General features: G+C 40.8%; 1 protein-coding gene across 1 annotated transcript; it reads left to right on the top strand.

The window, feature by feature from the left end:
• The first annotated feature begins 301 nt into the window (after positions 1-301).
• On the top strand, positions 302-4,991 carry LOC129411312 (uncharacterized). The gene has a single exon (XM_055161926.1). It carries the CDS (start codon positions 450-452, stop codon positions 4,203-4,205), a length of 3,756 nt encoding a protein of 1,251 aa, XP_055017901.1. The 5' UTR covers positions 302-449; the 3' UTR covers positions 4,206-4,991.
• Positions 4,992-14,293: the final 9,302 nt, after the last annotated feature.

Here is a 14,293-nt window from a genome sequence, read left to right as displayed (position 1 = left end):
AATGCTGACACTAGATTTGCAAACAATCTAGAATACCTTTTTTATGCTGATGGCACCCTGATTTTGTATAATGTAATTTCTTGCGTGTCTATTGCCACACGTAAAGGACATTTTGATGCAATCGGCGCGGGTGAATCTCAGGACAACGACTGTAATACTTTAAGAAACGTCGTTCAGTTTAATGGTGGTTTTCGTTTTTTGTCACCCATACTGGGTAGTCCTGCTTTTTGGAGACAATGCAGGTCTGACGTTTTTGCAATGATTCGTCAATTGGGAATTCCAACCTGGTTCTGTTCGTTCAGCGCAGCTGACCTTCGCTGGCAAAATCTACTTGAAGCACTTTTGATCCAAGAGGGAAGAACACAGACTGTTGAAGATTTGAACTGGGCTGAACGGTGTAACCTTCTGAGGAAGAATCCTGTGGTCGCAGCTCAAATGTTTGACTATAGATGGCATTGTTTTTGAAGCTTGTTCTCCTGTCATCTGCTCATCCCCTTGGTAAAATTGTTGATTATTTTTACCGAGTAGAGTTCCAAGCAAGAGGCTCTGCCCACATCCACGCCCTGTTCTGGGTACAAGATGCACCTAGAATTGATCAAAATACAGACGAAGAAGTCATTGCCTTTGTAGATAAATATATTACCTGCCAGCTTCCAGAAGATGATCCCAAATTATTGGAAATGGTTAAAACTCTACAGACCCACTCTAAACATCACTCTAAAACTTGTCGGAAAAACAAGACCGTCTGCAGATTTAAATTCCCACGCCCACCATCTCAGAGGACTTTCATCAAAAGAGCACGGCAAACACCCATTTGTCCGAAATGCCATTTGAAGAATGAAGAGGCAGAGTGCGTGTGTCCACCAGATGATCCAACTCGGATGGGCAAAGAACGCGCACAAACCATCATGTCTGATCTACAAAATGGTCTTCGGAATGAAATTGCAAAGACCACCGCAGAACTGCAAGCAAAAGTCGGGATTACACAGAATGTTTTTGAAGAAGCGTATCAAGTTTTAGACGGGCATACATGTATTGTTTTAAAAAGAGAAGTGGATGAAGTCTGGATAAACCAAGCTAACTGGGATTTGTTGTCGATTTGGGAGGCAAATATTGATGTTCAGTATGTGGTTGACGGCTATGCTTGTGCGGCTTATATTGTGAGCTACATTTCAAAAGGTGAGAAAGAAATGGGCTTGTTGCTTGGAAGTGCACAAAAGGAAGCACTGGAAGGCAACGAGAATGCTAAAGACGCTATGAAGAAACTGGGAAGCGTTTATATAAACAACCGTGAGGTGTCTGCACAGGAAGCTGCTTATCGAGTGACTGGAATGCATCTCAAAGAGTTTTCCCGCAAAGTGTCTTTTATTCCCACAGGTGATAACATTGTCCGTCTTACAAAACCCATAAAGCAACTGGAAACCAGTTCATCTGAAGACATTTGGATGACTAACATCACCGACCGTTATAAGAATAGACCAGATGACAGCACATTTAACGACATGTGTATTGCCGTTTTTGTATCGGAATATCGCGTATTGTACAAAGGTCAAACCAGCCGGAACCCGATTCTTCTCCAAAACTCTCTGGGTGCCATAACTAAGAGAGTTAATACACAACCTGCTGTTATTCGATATGCCCGGTTCTCTCAAACACAACGTCCAGAACAGTTCTTTCAGAGTATTTTACAGCTGTTTCTCCCTTATTGTGCAGACAGCGACCTGATGCCTCCACCACATACTGCATTTGAAGAATTTTACAACAGCGGACAGATTGTTCTTTCCAATGGATCTGTGTGTTCTGTAAAATCTGTAGTTGATGCAAATCAAAAGAGATTTGACAAACACACTGAAGACTTGGAAGCAATTGAAGACGAAGTCAGCATGAATGCAAATTTGGAAGACGCATGGTGTGCCCTCTGCCCTGCCCAACAGCTTGAAAGGCTGGAAGATAAGGACGAAGGTGTGGAAAGAGATGAAGAGGAAGTCCATGCCGAGTTACTACAAATTCCTGAATTGGCTGTTAGAAAAGAAGACATCGTCCAGTTTGAAAAAGCAAAAACATTAACTAGACAAGAGGGTTTAAGTTTAATTCGATCCTTAAATGACCAACAGATGGCCATTTTCACCCAAATTCGACAGTGGTGTTTGCAGAAAATTATGAATCAAAACCCAGAGCCTCTGCGCACATTTATAACCGGCGGAGCAGGCACTGGAAAAAGTCATCTCATTAGAGCGATACAATACGAAGCAACAAGACTTTTGGCACCTTTATGTTCTACTCCAGATGGGGTTAGCGTTTTGCTAACTGCACCTACTGGAATAGCAGCATATAATCTAAAGGCTACAACCATTCACTCCACGTTTAGCATCGGCATGGACTGCCGTCTCCCCTACGTACCACTGAGTGAAGACAAACTCAATACTCTGAGAGTTCAGTTCAACGATCTTCATATTGTCATCATAGACGAAGTTTCAATGGTTTCATACAACTTATTGGTTTACATTCACGGTAGATTACGACAGATTAAACAAAGTGGCGATTCCCCATTTGGTAACATTAGTATTATTGCAGTTGGCGACTTTTACCAATTACCTCCGGTAAAAGGTAAACCTTTGTATGATGCACGAGTTGGTTATAATCTGTGGGAAGACTTGTTTCGCATTGCGGAGTTGACAACGGTTGTACGGCAACAAGACACCACATTTGCAGATCTGCTGAACCGCTTAAGGACCCGGTCAAGAAAGACACCCATGCTCCCAGAAGATGAAGATCTTTTAAGAAGCCGTGAAACGGGACAAAACTCCACTGCTTTGCATATCTTTCCCACCAACACACAGGTGGAAAGACACAATCTCGAACAGGTCCGAATCACCTGCCCGGATTACATAACGGTCACAGCACAAGATTACAGCTACAGTAAAAAAACTGGTAAACTGATTGAATTCACGGAGGGAGTTGTTAAAACAAAAAACACCTCGCTACTTGATGAATTGCCTGTTGGTGTCAATGCACGTGTAATGCTGATTAAAAACGTGGATGTACCTGATGGTCTGGTGAATGGTGTATGTGGCACAGTAACCCACATAGACAATCCACCAAACAGAAGACTTCCTCTGGCAATTTATGTCAAGTTTGACGAGGACTTAATTGGCGCACAGAAGAGAAGCCGGACTATCACTCCACCAGGCCTGACTGGTTCTACACGGATAGAACCAGTAGAAGATCAAGCTAATAAAAAGGGGGAGAAGCGGCGGCAGTTTCCCCTTAAATTAGCGTGGGCCTGCACAGTGCACAAGGTACAAGGTCTTACCGTTGATGAAGCTGTGGTGGGTCTGAACCACACTTTTACAGCAGGTCAAGCCTATGTTGCCTTGAGCCGTGTCAGGAGTTTGGAAGGCCTCATAATTCAAAACTTCGAACCAAAGAAAATTTACTGGAACGGCAAGATTAGGCCAGCATTAGACAAAATGCTTCCTTTCGTGGTCACTGACCAGTCATTGCACATGCAAGAAACTCAAGTATTCAACTTGTTTTTCATGAATGTGCAAGGACTCCCACAACATGTGTCTGATTTACAGTTATGTATGCAGCCCTTCCATCCCCACTGTGTTTCTGTTACAGAAACATGGCTAAATCTACAGTCACTCGAACAAACCCATAACATTTCAGGTTACAGTTTCCACAGTCAACCACGCAGTTTAGCTTATCAAAGTAGCCATAACCCTGCACTTGTAAAATTGCAGACACAACAACATGGTGGAGTTGGAATGTACTGTCAAGACGGTCATTCTTACAACACTGTCTCATTGCAGTCTTCTAATCTGGAATGTTTGGCTAAACATTTTACAGAACATGACATTCTCATTGCTGTCATCTACAGACCACCTTCATACCCAATGACACTTTTTAAACATCATTTAAACAAACTGATAAATTGGCTTGATTCGAACTATAGTAACATCGCTATTGTGGGAGACTTTAATGACAACATATTGAAATCATCAAATATTTTAAATTTCATGCAAAAAAAAGGATTTGTTCAATGTGTTGCCTCTCCCACTACAGAACAGGGCACTTTAATTGATCACATGTATTTAAAGTCCTCAAAATTTGAAGTTGACACATGTGTTGTACCAACTTATTTCAGTGACCACGAAGGGGTAGCATGTTGTTTCAGGTACAAAAACATAACAAACAATTAGTCTGTTTAATTTTCAGCTGCTGTGTTGCCTTACAACATTGTCCTTGATGCAGTTTGTTGTGCGCTTTCTTTTTTCTGATTAGCAATTGATAAAGGCTTGATAATCTAGGTGTTTGTGTAGTTGGTTGGTTTTTGCTTGGATTGGCTTGTGTTGTTGAATCTATTTATCCTGGTGCTTTATTGGTTTGCCTTTGGTTTGGATATCGTAGCAGCTAATTGGTTTTTGCTCATGCATCATGGTTCTAGTGTAATGTTTTCCTTGTAATGTGCATATAATGTATTCTCCTGTTTTAATATGTAGATGTATGTACAATTATTGCTTGATAATACTGTGAATTTTTAAGACATTGTAAAAATGTGTACATTTGTGAAATATTTTTTCATTTAATTTGAACCCAATTTGCTTGTAATCTTAAGTGTAATGTAAATGTTCTAACCCGGAACATCCTGTTAATGTAATATATACACTGACCAAAACAATCTGTGCAATAACTTGTATAACTAATGTGTAACATCTCTCTGTAAATAAACCTGTTTATAGTGTATAGTGTAGTGACAATAAAGACATTCTGTTGTATTAATAATGTAATTTTCTTCAAATTGTAGAGATACTGGAAATGTATGTAGGCCTATTGAACTAATTGTTACCTTGCATGTAAAAACACATATTCATAATATTTCTGAAGCATGTTAATAAATTTAGTTTTCTGCATTCATGTTTGTATCTAATGTGCCAAAGATTTCATTAAAAAAACTATTTTTTTTTTAAATTAGTCATTAAAAATAATGCTACTTGTTTGTATTTCTTAAACTACTAAGTTCATGATAATTGTATGTATTTTTCTTTTTATTTAACATTTTAATGACCCATAATTTTTTATTGCCATTTACAATAATTTTTGTAAAAAAAAAATAAAAAAAATAATTACATTTTGACTTCTAAATTGTGCTGAATTTTTTTTTTATTAGTCATTAAAAATAATACCACTTGTTTGTATTTCTTAAACTAATAAGTTCATGATAATTTCATGTATTTTTCTTTTTATTTAACATTTTAATGACCCATAATTTTTTATTGCCATTTACAATAGTTTTTGTAAAAAAAAAAAAAAAAAAATTACATTTTGACTTCTAAATAGTGCTGAATTTTTTTTTTTTTTATTAGTCATTAAAAATAATACTACTTGTTTGTATTTCTTAAACTAATAAGTTCATGATAATTTCATGTATTTTTCTTTTTATTTAACATAATTTTTTATTGGCATTTACAATAATTTTTGTTAAAAAAATAATATATATAATATAATACACTATAAAACACTATAAAACATATGAAAAGTGAACTCTATAGCGCCCCCTACCATAGACATGAAACGTCAACATTATCGGATTAGCACCAAATTCGGGAATTAAATTCTATGCATGATTACAAGCAAAAAAGTCTATTACGGACATGGTGCATTTTTCACGGTTGGTCAGTAGGGGCGCAATGACTCCTGAAACATTTAAAGGTACACTATGTAATTTTTCTGGTGGACGAGCTGTCGGCCTCGGGACCTGTCGGGAAGAGAGGGTGGCGTGCTGGGGCGGTCGCGAGTCCCCGGAGGTCGCGAGGGGGGGCGGTGCGTGCCCGGGGCGAGGGCCACCATCGCCGCGCGCGGCTTTAATTTTTTTATTATTTTTTTGGGGAGTCTTTGCGCCCCTACTGGCCAACCATGAAAAATGCACCATGTCCGTAATAGATTTTTGCTTGTAATCATATACAGAATTTAATTCCCGAATTTGGTACAAATCCAATAATGCTTACGTTTCATGTCTATGGTAGGGGGCGCTATAGAGTTCATTTTTCATATGTTTTATAGTGTATTATATTCAGGCCGGGATCATGCATTAGTGATTCAAATTTCAGCACGATCGGACAAAACCTGTTTGTGTAATACAATTTTTAACTTTTTTTGGGGGGAGTCTTTGCACCCCTGGTGGCCAACTGTGAAAAATACCCCATGTCCGTAATGCACTTTTTTGCTTGTCATCAGGCATAGAATTTAATTTCCGAATTTGGTAAAAATCCGATAATGTTGACGTTTCACGTCTATGCTAGGGGGCGCTATAGAGTTCACTTTTATTAGATTTCATATTTCATTACATTCAGGCCTGGGTCACGCAATTGTGATTTGAATTTGAGTTCTCTATGACAATGCCTGTGGCCGTGACAGGCCTTCGAAAAAACAGGAAACGAAGGCGTTATTCGCCGGCGTGCTACGGGCGAACCGTACGGAGTATCTCAAAAAAAGTTGAAAATTTCTGTGAGTTCATGTCTCTAGATGTGACATGTCAAATCTGAGCTCATTTGGACGAAACCCCGGGGACTTGAATCTTTTTGTAGACCCCCAAGTCGAAACGGCGCCGAATTTTTGATCCAATATGGCCGACTTCCTGTTCGTCATACGGGTGCACAATGATTGGCTTTTTTGTTTGTCTCCATGAGTTCTATCACTGTTCCGAATTTCGTGACCCTACTCCAAAATATGCGTCTGAGCCTCCCAGTCATCTCAAAATTTTGAAATTTCAAGGGGGCGCTGTTGAGTGGGGGGGGCTTTGGGCATTGTCGCGATGCCCGTTTTATTGAATTTTTCGCCGGACCGGTCGATCTGGACCCCGGTTTGGGGACTTTTCGTCGATGTTCAGGGGGTCAAAAATGCGATCGTTTGGTCGGAAAAGGGAATAAAAAAAAAAAATAAAAAAAAAAGAAACCGACGAAGAACAATACCCCTCGCCGAGGGCCAATAATATTAATAATAACAATTATCCATCCAAGCATTTTATCCAGGGCTGGGTCGAGGAGGCAGCAGTCTAAGTAGGGACTCCCAGACTTCCTTCACCCCAGACACGTCCAGCGTGTCCTGGGTCTTCCACGGGTCCTCCTTCCAGTGGGACATGCCCAGAACACCTCCCAAGGGAGGCGCCCAGGAACAGATGCCTGAGCCACCTCAACTGGCTCCCCTCGATGTGGAGGAGCAGCGATTCTAATCCAAGCTCCTCCCATTTGACTGAGCTCCTCACCCTGTCTATAAGGGAGCACCCAGCCACCCTGCGAAGGAAACTCATTTCCACCGCTTGTATCCAAAATCTCGTCCTTTTGGTCATTATCCAGAGCTCATGACCATAGGTGAGGGGAGGAACATAGATTGAGCGGTAAATCGAGAGCTTTGCCTTTCGGCTCAACTCCCTCTTCACCACAAAGGTCCGATACAGTGACAGCATCATTGCAGACGCTGCACCAATCTGTTATTATTGCACCGAACTGTATTATATTGATAATAATTATGTGCATCACTTAATAAAAGTGAAATAATTAGACCTATAAAATAAATGCTTAAAAAAATTATAACTTGCCAGCTCTTCTGTACATCCAGGTGAGCATTTTTTAGGTCAAGGTGAAAATGAAATGAGCAGTAAGACATGTATAGGTCAGAAACTCAAGCAGAACAACAGAATAATGGGAATCAAAATCAGTAGTATATGTAGGCATAGGTGATGAAAATTCAGCAGGAAATGTAAATAATAATGTTTCCTCATCAAAAACATCCATCTATCTGTCTATAACACTACACATTAATTAGTAATGAAGTAATTTTTTTGTGTATTTGTAAATAATACTTTTCAAATTTTTAGTTTCACAGCTCTAGATCAGGAGACAGGTGGACACACTGATTTAGAGGCGCAGGTGGGAGAAAGCTTACTTATGTTCATTCACTCCTCAAATTCATAAATTCTCTTTTCGTCTTGCCCTCCCTTGAAAATCCCGACTAGAATTTTTCCATTACCACCAATAGCTCATGGTCTGTGCAGCTCATGTGTTCCATTGAATCCCACAATATGAGGGAAAAAAGCTGGAATTTGTTTGGCGGAATGGCTGTGGGCCTGGGTACAGAGGTCAAAGGTCAACAGTTAAATCAGGACTGATGTGGAAACGCTGCATGCCTCAACCGTGAACTTTGACCTTTGGGACAGAGTCGTAGTGTTTGAATGAGGCGATATAATGTAATGGGCAAATATACAATACAAAGAGGAGGGGTTGAGTTCAATGAGTTGAATGGGTTTAGACAGCAATCACTCACACCACATTTGTATAAACAAGGTGAGTGAAGTGTCTTGCTCAATAACACAACAAAAGTATGCAGTACTAGCCATTACTGCCCAACTAAAGTCTTTGGTATTGCCCTATAGTTCAACTGTATTAGAAATGAGACTAAAAGAAATGTAATATTTTGGTCCATTGTGAAATTTTATATTTAAATAACATTACAAATCCAGTGGTCACAGGTACCTGGTCTGAAATGTTTTGCCAAAGGACACAACAACCGTATGCACTAGGTAGGATTACCGACCTTCTGTTGATAAGACAACCACTCTAACACTTGAATTGTAATATTTTGTGTTGTAATAAATTAGGATACTAAATGTCCTGTATTATGGAACATTGACTCTTGTGAGCTTTAAGCCATGTTAGAATGTTTTTACCTCCTCAAAAACATACCTGGAGTTGTGTTTTGTCTTACTGACACATGTTTGAGTAGCTCTGCAAAACTCAAAATGTTCTGTTCCACTTTATGTGATCATACGAGATCATCATGGTATGAACCTCACAGTAAGGTATTTATTGCAATATTGTGGGAAAGCTCATGATATAGTGGGGAGGCTCCTAATTAGGGATGTAACAATATCCAAATCTCTCAGTACCCTATATTGTGAGACCTTTGATGATACGATATCACGATATTTTGGTTATTGTTACATCCCTAGGTGATAGTTTTCAAGTTAACTGCTACCTCCTTTTACCTTTGTTTTGTTTAGTACAGACTGGAAATTCCAGGGCTGAAATTACCCAAATGATTCTAGTGAAGATGTATGGAGTTTAAAAACACAGTGGAGCACTTCCTATATTACCACATGGCATTACAAGATGTGTTTGAGAGAAGCAAACACAACTCCAGGTATGTTTATGATGAGGAAACAACATTATAACACAGATCAGGAAATAGAGTCATATAGGCCCTTTAAAGAACAATGGCATTTACCATAAACACTAATTTGAACCACTTGCATTGTAAATGGGACACACATAAACAGCATTAGCCAAACAATACACTAGAATTTCCTTATACTCAAACAGGACCAACGCCCTTTCTCCGTCCTGGGAGCCTTTTGCTCCTAATGTGATCCTGATGTTCCCTCCCTAAAACCCTTCCCCAACCCCCCTTTTTGGACGGGACATACCCCATGACCAGGACGAACTAAGCCTCGTGTTTTAAAGTCCCCCACCCATTTTTCTTCTTTTTCAGCTGCTGTGGAAGTTGACAAGAGACAGCTGTTAGGGCGCAGTAAGCAGTGAGTATAGTGAGGATACAGAATTACTCACACTTAAATGCCATCACTGTGGGGGATATATGGGTTATAGGCATATTCTTAGTGAATCTGAATTGATACTTTGCCGTGACATCGCGCTGGGTGTTCTGCATGTATGTGTATTGGCGGAATGTTCACCAGTTACCAAGGAGACCCAATGCACACATTAGCAAACACGGCCAATTAAGGTTTAAGATTGTCTCCAAGCTCAAGAAAAAAATAGAAAATGGATTTTAACGGCACATTTTCAAGAGCCTGTTATTAATACAAGCGTTCATGGTCCTGTTTAGGTGATTTTCAACAAAAAAGGTGAGTGTCTTACCGAAAACTGTTGGATAATTGTAGCTATTTTGTGACTGTAATGTTGTTTAACTTTGACTTAGGCTAAGTTCAGACTGCAGGACTTAATGGTCAATTCAGATTTTTTTGTGAAATCCGATTTTTTTACAATGTTGTTCACATTTCCAATAAAATGTGACTTGTATGTGATCTTCGGTGTGAACTTTAAACTCCCCAAAAGTGTCCCGCATGCTTATTGGAGGACACAATGATGTCACACAGCGAGCATGCTCAGTGTTTATGGAAGTCGCCTAAACATGGACGCAAGCATTGAGCACCTGGCGATTTTACCAAGTTGCTGTCGTACCAGAGCCAGAACGTGTACATCTTATTTGTTTTAAGGAGGAGTTTGAGAAGTAGAAGGATGAGGTTTTTGGCCATGGCGTTTTGTGGGGAAGTGGCAGCAACGTCCGTACAAAGGAACATGTGGGTGCGGAGTCGGAGCCAAGAGTGCTGGGATTGATATGGGCTTCGCTGCTTCACTGACACAGAGTTCAGACACAACTTTCAGATGACGAGAAGAACGTTTGTGTACATTTGTGAGCGCCTAATTGTACCACTCTCGCGAGACCTGGCCGTTCAGACTGAAGTCACATGTCAAAAGATCGGATATGTATTGGTTTTAGGACCACAGTGGCCTTGTCACATTTAAAAAAAATCAGATCTGTGTCGTTCAGACTGTCATTAAAAGATAAGATACAGGGCGCATAGGGGTGAAAAAATCGGATTTGAATCACTTCAGGCTGCAGTCTGAACGTAACCTTAGACTTGTTTAACATCACAAATCAGCTCACCTGTTCAAGTTCTATCTAGCTCTTTCTGGTTAGACTATGCTCAAATACAGAACTTCAGACAGAGCAGTGCCTACAGTTAGCATCATACCCCCAGGAAATGTTGATGGCATCAGCTGCTAAGAATCAAAAGCTAATCCAGGTTTTGATAAATTATGTGGTGCTTTGCTGGAGCCCTTGACTTGACACTGGGGGTGGGATGAGACAGAATTTCCACAGATCGAGACAAGAAGAAGATTGGGACCAGACCAGATTTTGACATAATGTAGGCTGTAATAAATCAATTATCCGATCTACTTCAGAATTTTGGCCTCACAGTTTTTTATTTATTTTATTTAATACTTTTGTTGTCATTGTTAAACTGCTTTCTGGAACGATCCGGCTTCTAAAGGTCTGTAGGTGTCATTGGCTCTGTCCCTGTTCTGTCAATGAGAAAGATTTTTACAGCCAAAAAAACCACAAACTCTCCCAGTCATTTAATTGAGATGAGCAGTTTAGTTTTTTGTATTTTCCTCAAACCTTGAAAAATAATTTAAATCAGTGTCTCAAACTTTTCACCCCATGTACTAAAAAAAAAAAAGAAAAAAGATTACGAATAGCGTCAGTAGCTCAGATGGTGTCTGAAGGTTGGTGGATCGAATATCGCTCTCGACATACTAAACATTGGTGGGGTCGGTCACAGGTTGGTGGTGCAGCTCCATCTCTCACAGACAAATACAGGTGTTGTGTCCTTGGGCATGACACTTAACCCACCTTGTCCCCAGTGTCCACGTACACTGGTGTATGAGTGTCTGTGTAAATGGGTGAGTGTTTTCTTGATGTAAATGGTGTGAGTGCCTTGAAGCTGGAAATGTGCTATATAAAAATTTGACCTTTTACAGTTTGGATTTCTAACAGGACTATTCCAGGTCTGATCTAGGGCTAAACCAGGTCTAAAAGTGGACTGCATCATTTCCACTGTAGTTCTAAACAAGAAATGATCCAAATCCACAAACTGAAAACCTGTCAAGTACCATCTGAAGGAGCTCGGTTGAAACATTGATTAACAGTTGTGCTATGAGGCTCCGTGGCTACGTTTATATGCTGACGGTCTGAACAGAAGACACAAAATTGGTGTCACGTCTTCACTTTTTATTCTACATTTAGACGAGCATTTTGCCTGACGTAAAGCAGACGCGACGTGAGCAGATCTGACCAGAGTTTTGCGTCTTGGGCAGTGGAGACGGAAACGCGATGGCGGAGTGTATTCAACTTTTCCACTCTGGAGGGTGGTTTCAGATTTTTGCGTTTTTAAGCTCCCAAAGCTCCGTCACTGTCTAAATGAAAGGCACTTCCGATAAAATATTTTGTCATTTTTACCTGCAAGCATTCTCGTGTAAACAACCCTATGTGTTAGCTCACCTCACATACATTTCTGTTCAGGTAATTATCCGCTTATTCACAGCATCTGTATTTGTGCGTGTGTGGGTGGGTGTGTGTGTATGTCCCTGTGTGTGTGTGTCTGGGCCCTCGTGGATGTGTTACAGACTTTTACTGGAGCGTTACATGACACCAGCTGTCTAAACCAGACCTTCTCCTCTCCTCTGTCGCTGCCTCTTCCTGTCTTCAAATCACTGACTTGTGCACATCTCAATATGTCCTTCTCTTTCTCTCTGCTTCTCACCTTCCCAAACTTATTAGCTCTCTCTCTTTTTTCTTACTTTCTCTTCTCTCTGTATAGTTCTCTCTCTCTACGTTTCTCTCTCTGTCCCCTAACTCCTCTCCCTGTCTCGTTTGCTCTGTCTCTACCCTTCCCTCTCTCATCCTTTTCTCCATCTCTTTCTCCCTCTCTTCTCTGTGTTTCTCTCTCTTTGTCCCCCAACTCCTCTCCCTGTCTCACTTCCTCCGTCTCTATCCTTAACTCTCTCATCTCTATCTCTGCTCACCACCACTCCATTTTCTCTTTCTCTCTTCCCTCTCCATCTTTCTCTCCCTCTCTCTATCTCCCTTTTCCATGTTTCTCTCTCTTCCTCCCTTGTCCTCCTTTCCTCTCCTCTCTCATCTCTATCTATGCTCACCACCACCCCCTTTCTCTCTCTTTCTTTCACTCACTCACCTGATCTCTTTCTTTTTCTCTTGCTTCCTCTGATCTCTCTGTCTCTATTGCATGTCCTTTTCTCTCTTGCTTTCTCTTACTTTCTGTTCCTCTTTCTTTCTCTCTTCTTACCTCATCTCTCTCTTAGCCTCTCCATGTTTCTCGCTCTTTGTCCTCCAACCTCTTTACCTGTCTCTCTTCCTCCCTTTCCTCTCCTCTCTCATCTCTATCTATGCTCACCACTATCCCCTTTCTCCCTCTCTTTCTTTCACTCACTCACCTGATCTCTCTCTTTTTCTCTTGCTTTCTCTGATCTCTCTGGCTCTATCTATTGCACCTCCTTTTCTCTCTTGCTTTCTCTTTCTCTCTGTGTGTCTTTCGTTCTCTCTCTCTCTCCTTACCCCATCTCCCTCTCCATATGTTCATTCATTTTTCTCTGTCTTACTCCCTCTCTCCTCTGTCTACAGATAAACACAATAATGGTCAGTTAAATTTTTTTACACACTCTCTCTCTCCCTCTCACTCTTTTTGTTTGTCCTTGTCTCACTCGCTCTCGTCTGTTCTTCCTTTCCCCCTGGATCTCTTTCCATCCTTCTTCACTGTCCTTCTCTCTCACCCTCTATTTTCTTACATATCTCTCTCTGTTTCTCTTCTCTCCTCCTCTCTCTCTCTCCTTTCCTCCATCTCTCCCCGTCTCTCCTCTTCCTTTCTACCCCTTTCTCTTTCCCTCTCTTCTCCTCCTCTCTACCCCTTTCTCTCCTCTCTCTTTCTCCATTCCTCCATCTCTCCCTGTCTCTCTTTCTCATCTCTATCTTTCTCTCTTCCCCCCTCCCCCTCTTTCTGTCTCTGTCCAGCTCTCGCTCCTTCTCCCTCCATCCATCTCTCCTTCCATCTCTCCCTCTTTCTTCTGTCTCGTCCAAATGATCTTTACATCTCGGAGGAACTGAAGCTACAAATTGAACTCAGAGGATTTACCACAAACCACAACCACAGTCTGTCGCAGATCAAATTGCAGCTGTCCTTATTTTTAGTTACATCATATGCAAATCTATGAAACTCTGGCCTGGAGCTTCTATTGTGGTTTCCATTCAACTGAGCAGTCAAATACACAGACTATGTAAAGAAGTGGACTAAGGGAGGGTGACGTTACCCATAGTATTCAGCGCCAGTCAAATGAAGCTCACAGAGGCTTGTGGTTATTGTGAATTTGGAGCACTATTCCATATTAGGAATAGGAACTGATTTATTAAAACACCAGGATTGAGTAGAGCAGGATCGTGTAGAGCAGGTTAATATGATCATTTTAAGACCAGTGAAGTGAAATGGTAGCCTGATTCATCAGCCGGTTTCACTTCGTGGAGACTGTCTGACCTCGTAGCATTAGGATTTGTTCGCTCGACGGTAGGCGGGTACTTTTTTTCATTTAACCAATTGCTGCTATTTGGTCATGATGTATGTAATGCACCACCAACAGGG

Source organism: Boleophthalmus pectinirostris, unplaced genomic scaffold (assembly GCF_026225935.1).
Source record: "Boleophthalmus pectinirostris isolate CB_2022bp ecotype Guang Dong unplaced genomic scaffold, ASM2622593v1 HiC_scaffold_10, whole genome shotgun sequence".
In the NCBI taxonomy this organism is placed as follows: Eukaryota; Metazoa; Chordata; class Actinopteri; order Gobiiformes; family Gobiidae; genus Boleophthalmus; species Boleophthalmus pectinirostris.
Note: the sequence above shows the minus strand (reverse complement) of the source record. Positions and strands in the feature narration are given on the sequence as shown.

Coding starts and splice junctions, on each gene's coding strand:
- LOC129411312 (XM_055161926.1), top strand. CDS start 450: ATGGCATTGTTTTTGAAGCTTGTTCTCCTGTCATCTGCTCATCCCCTT.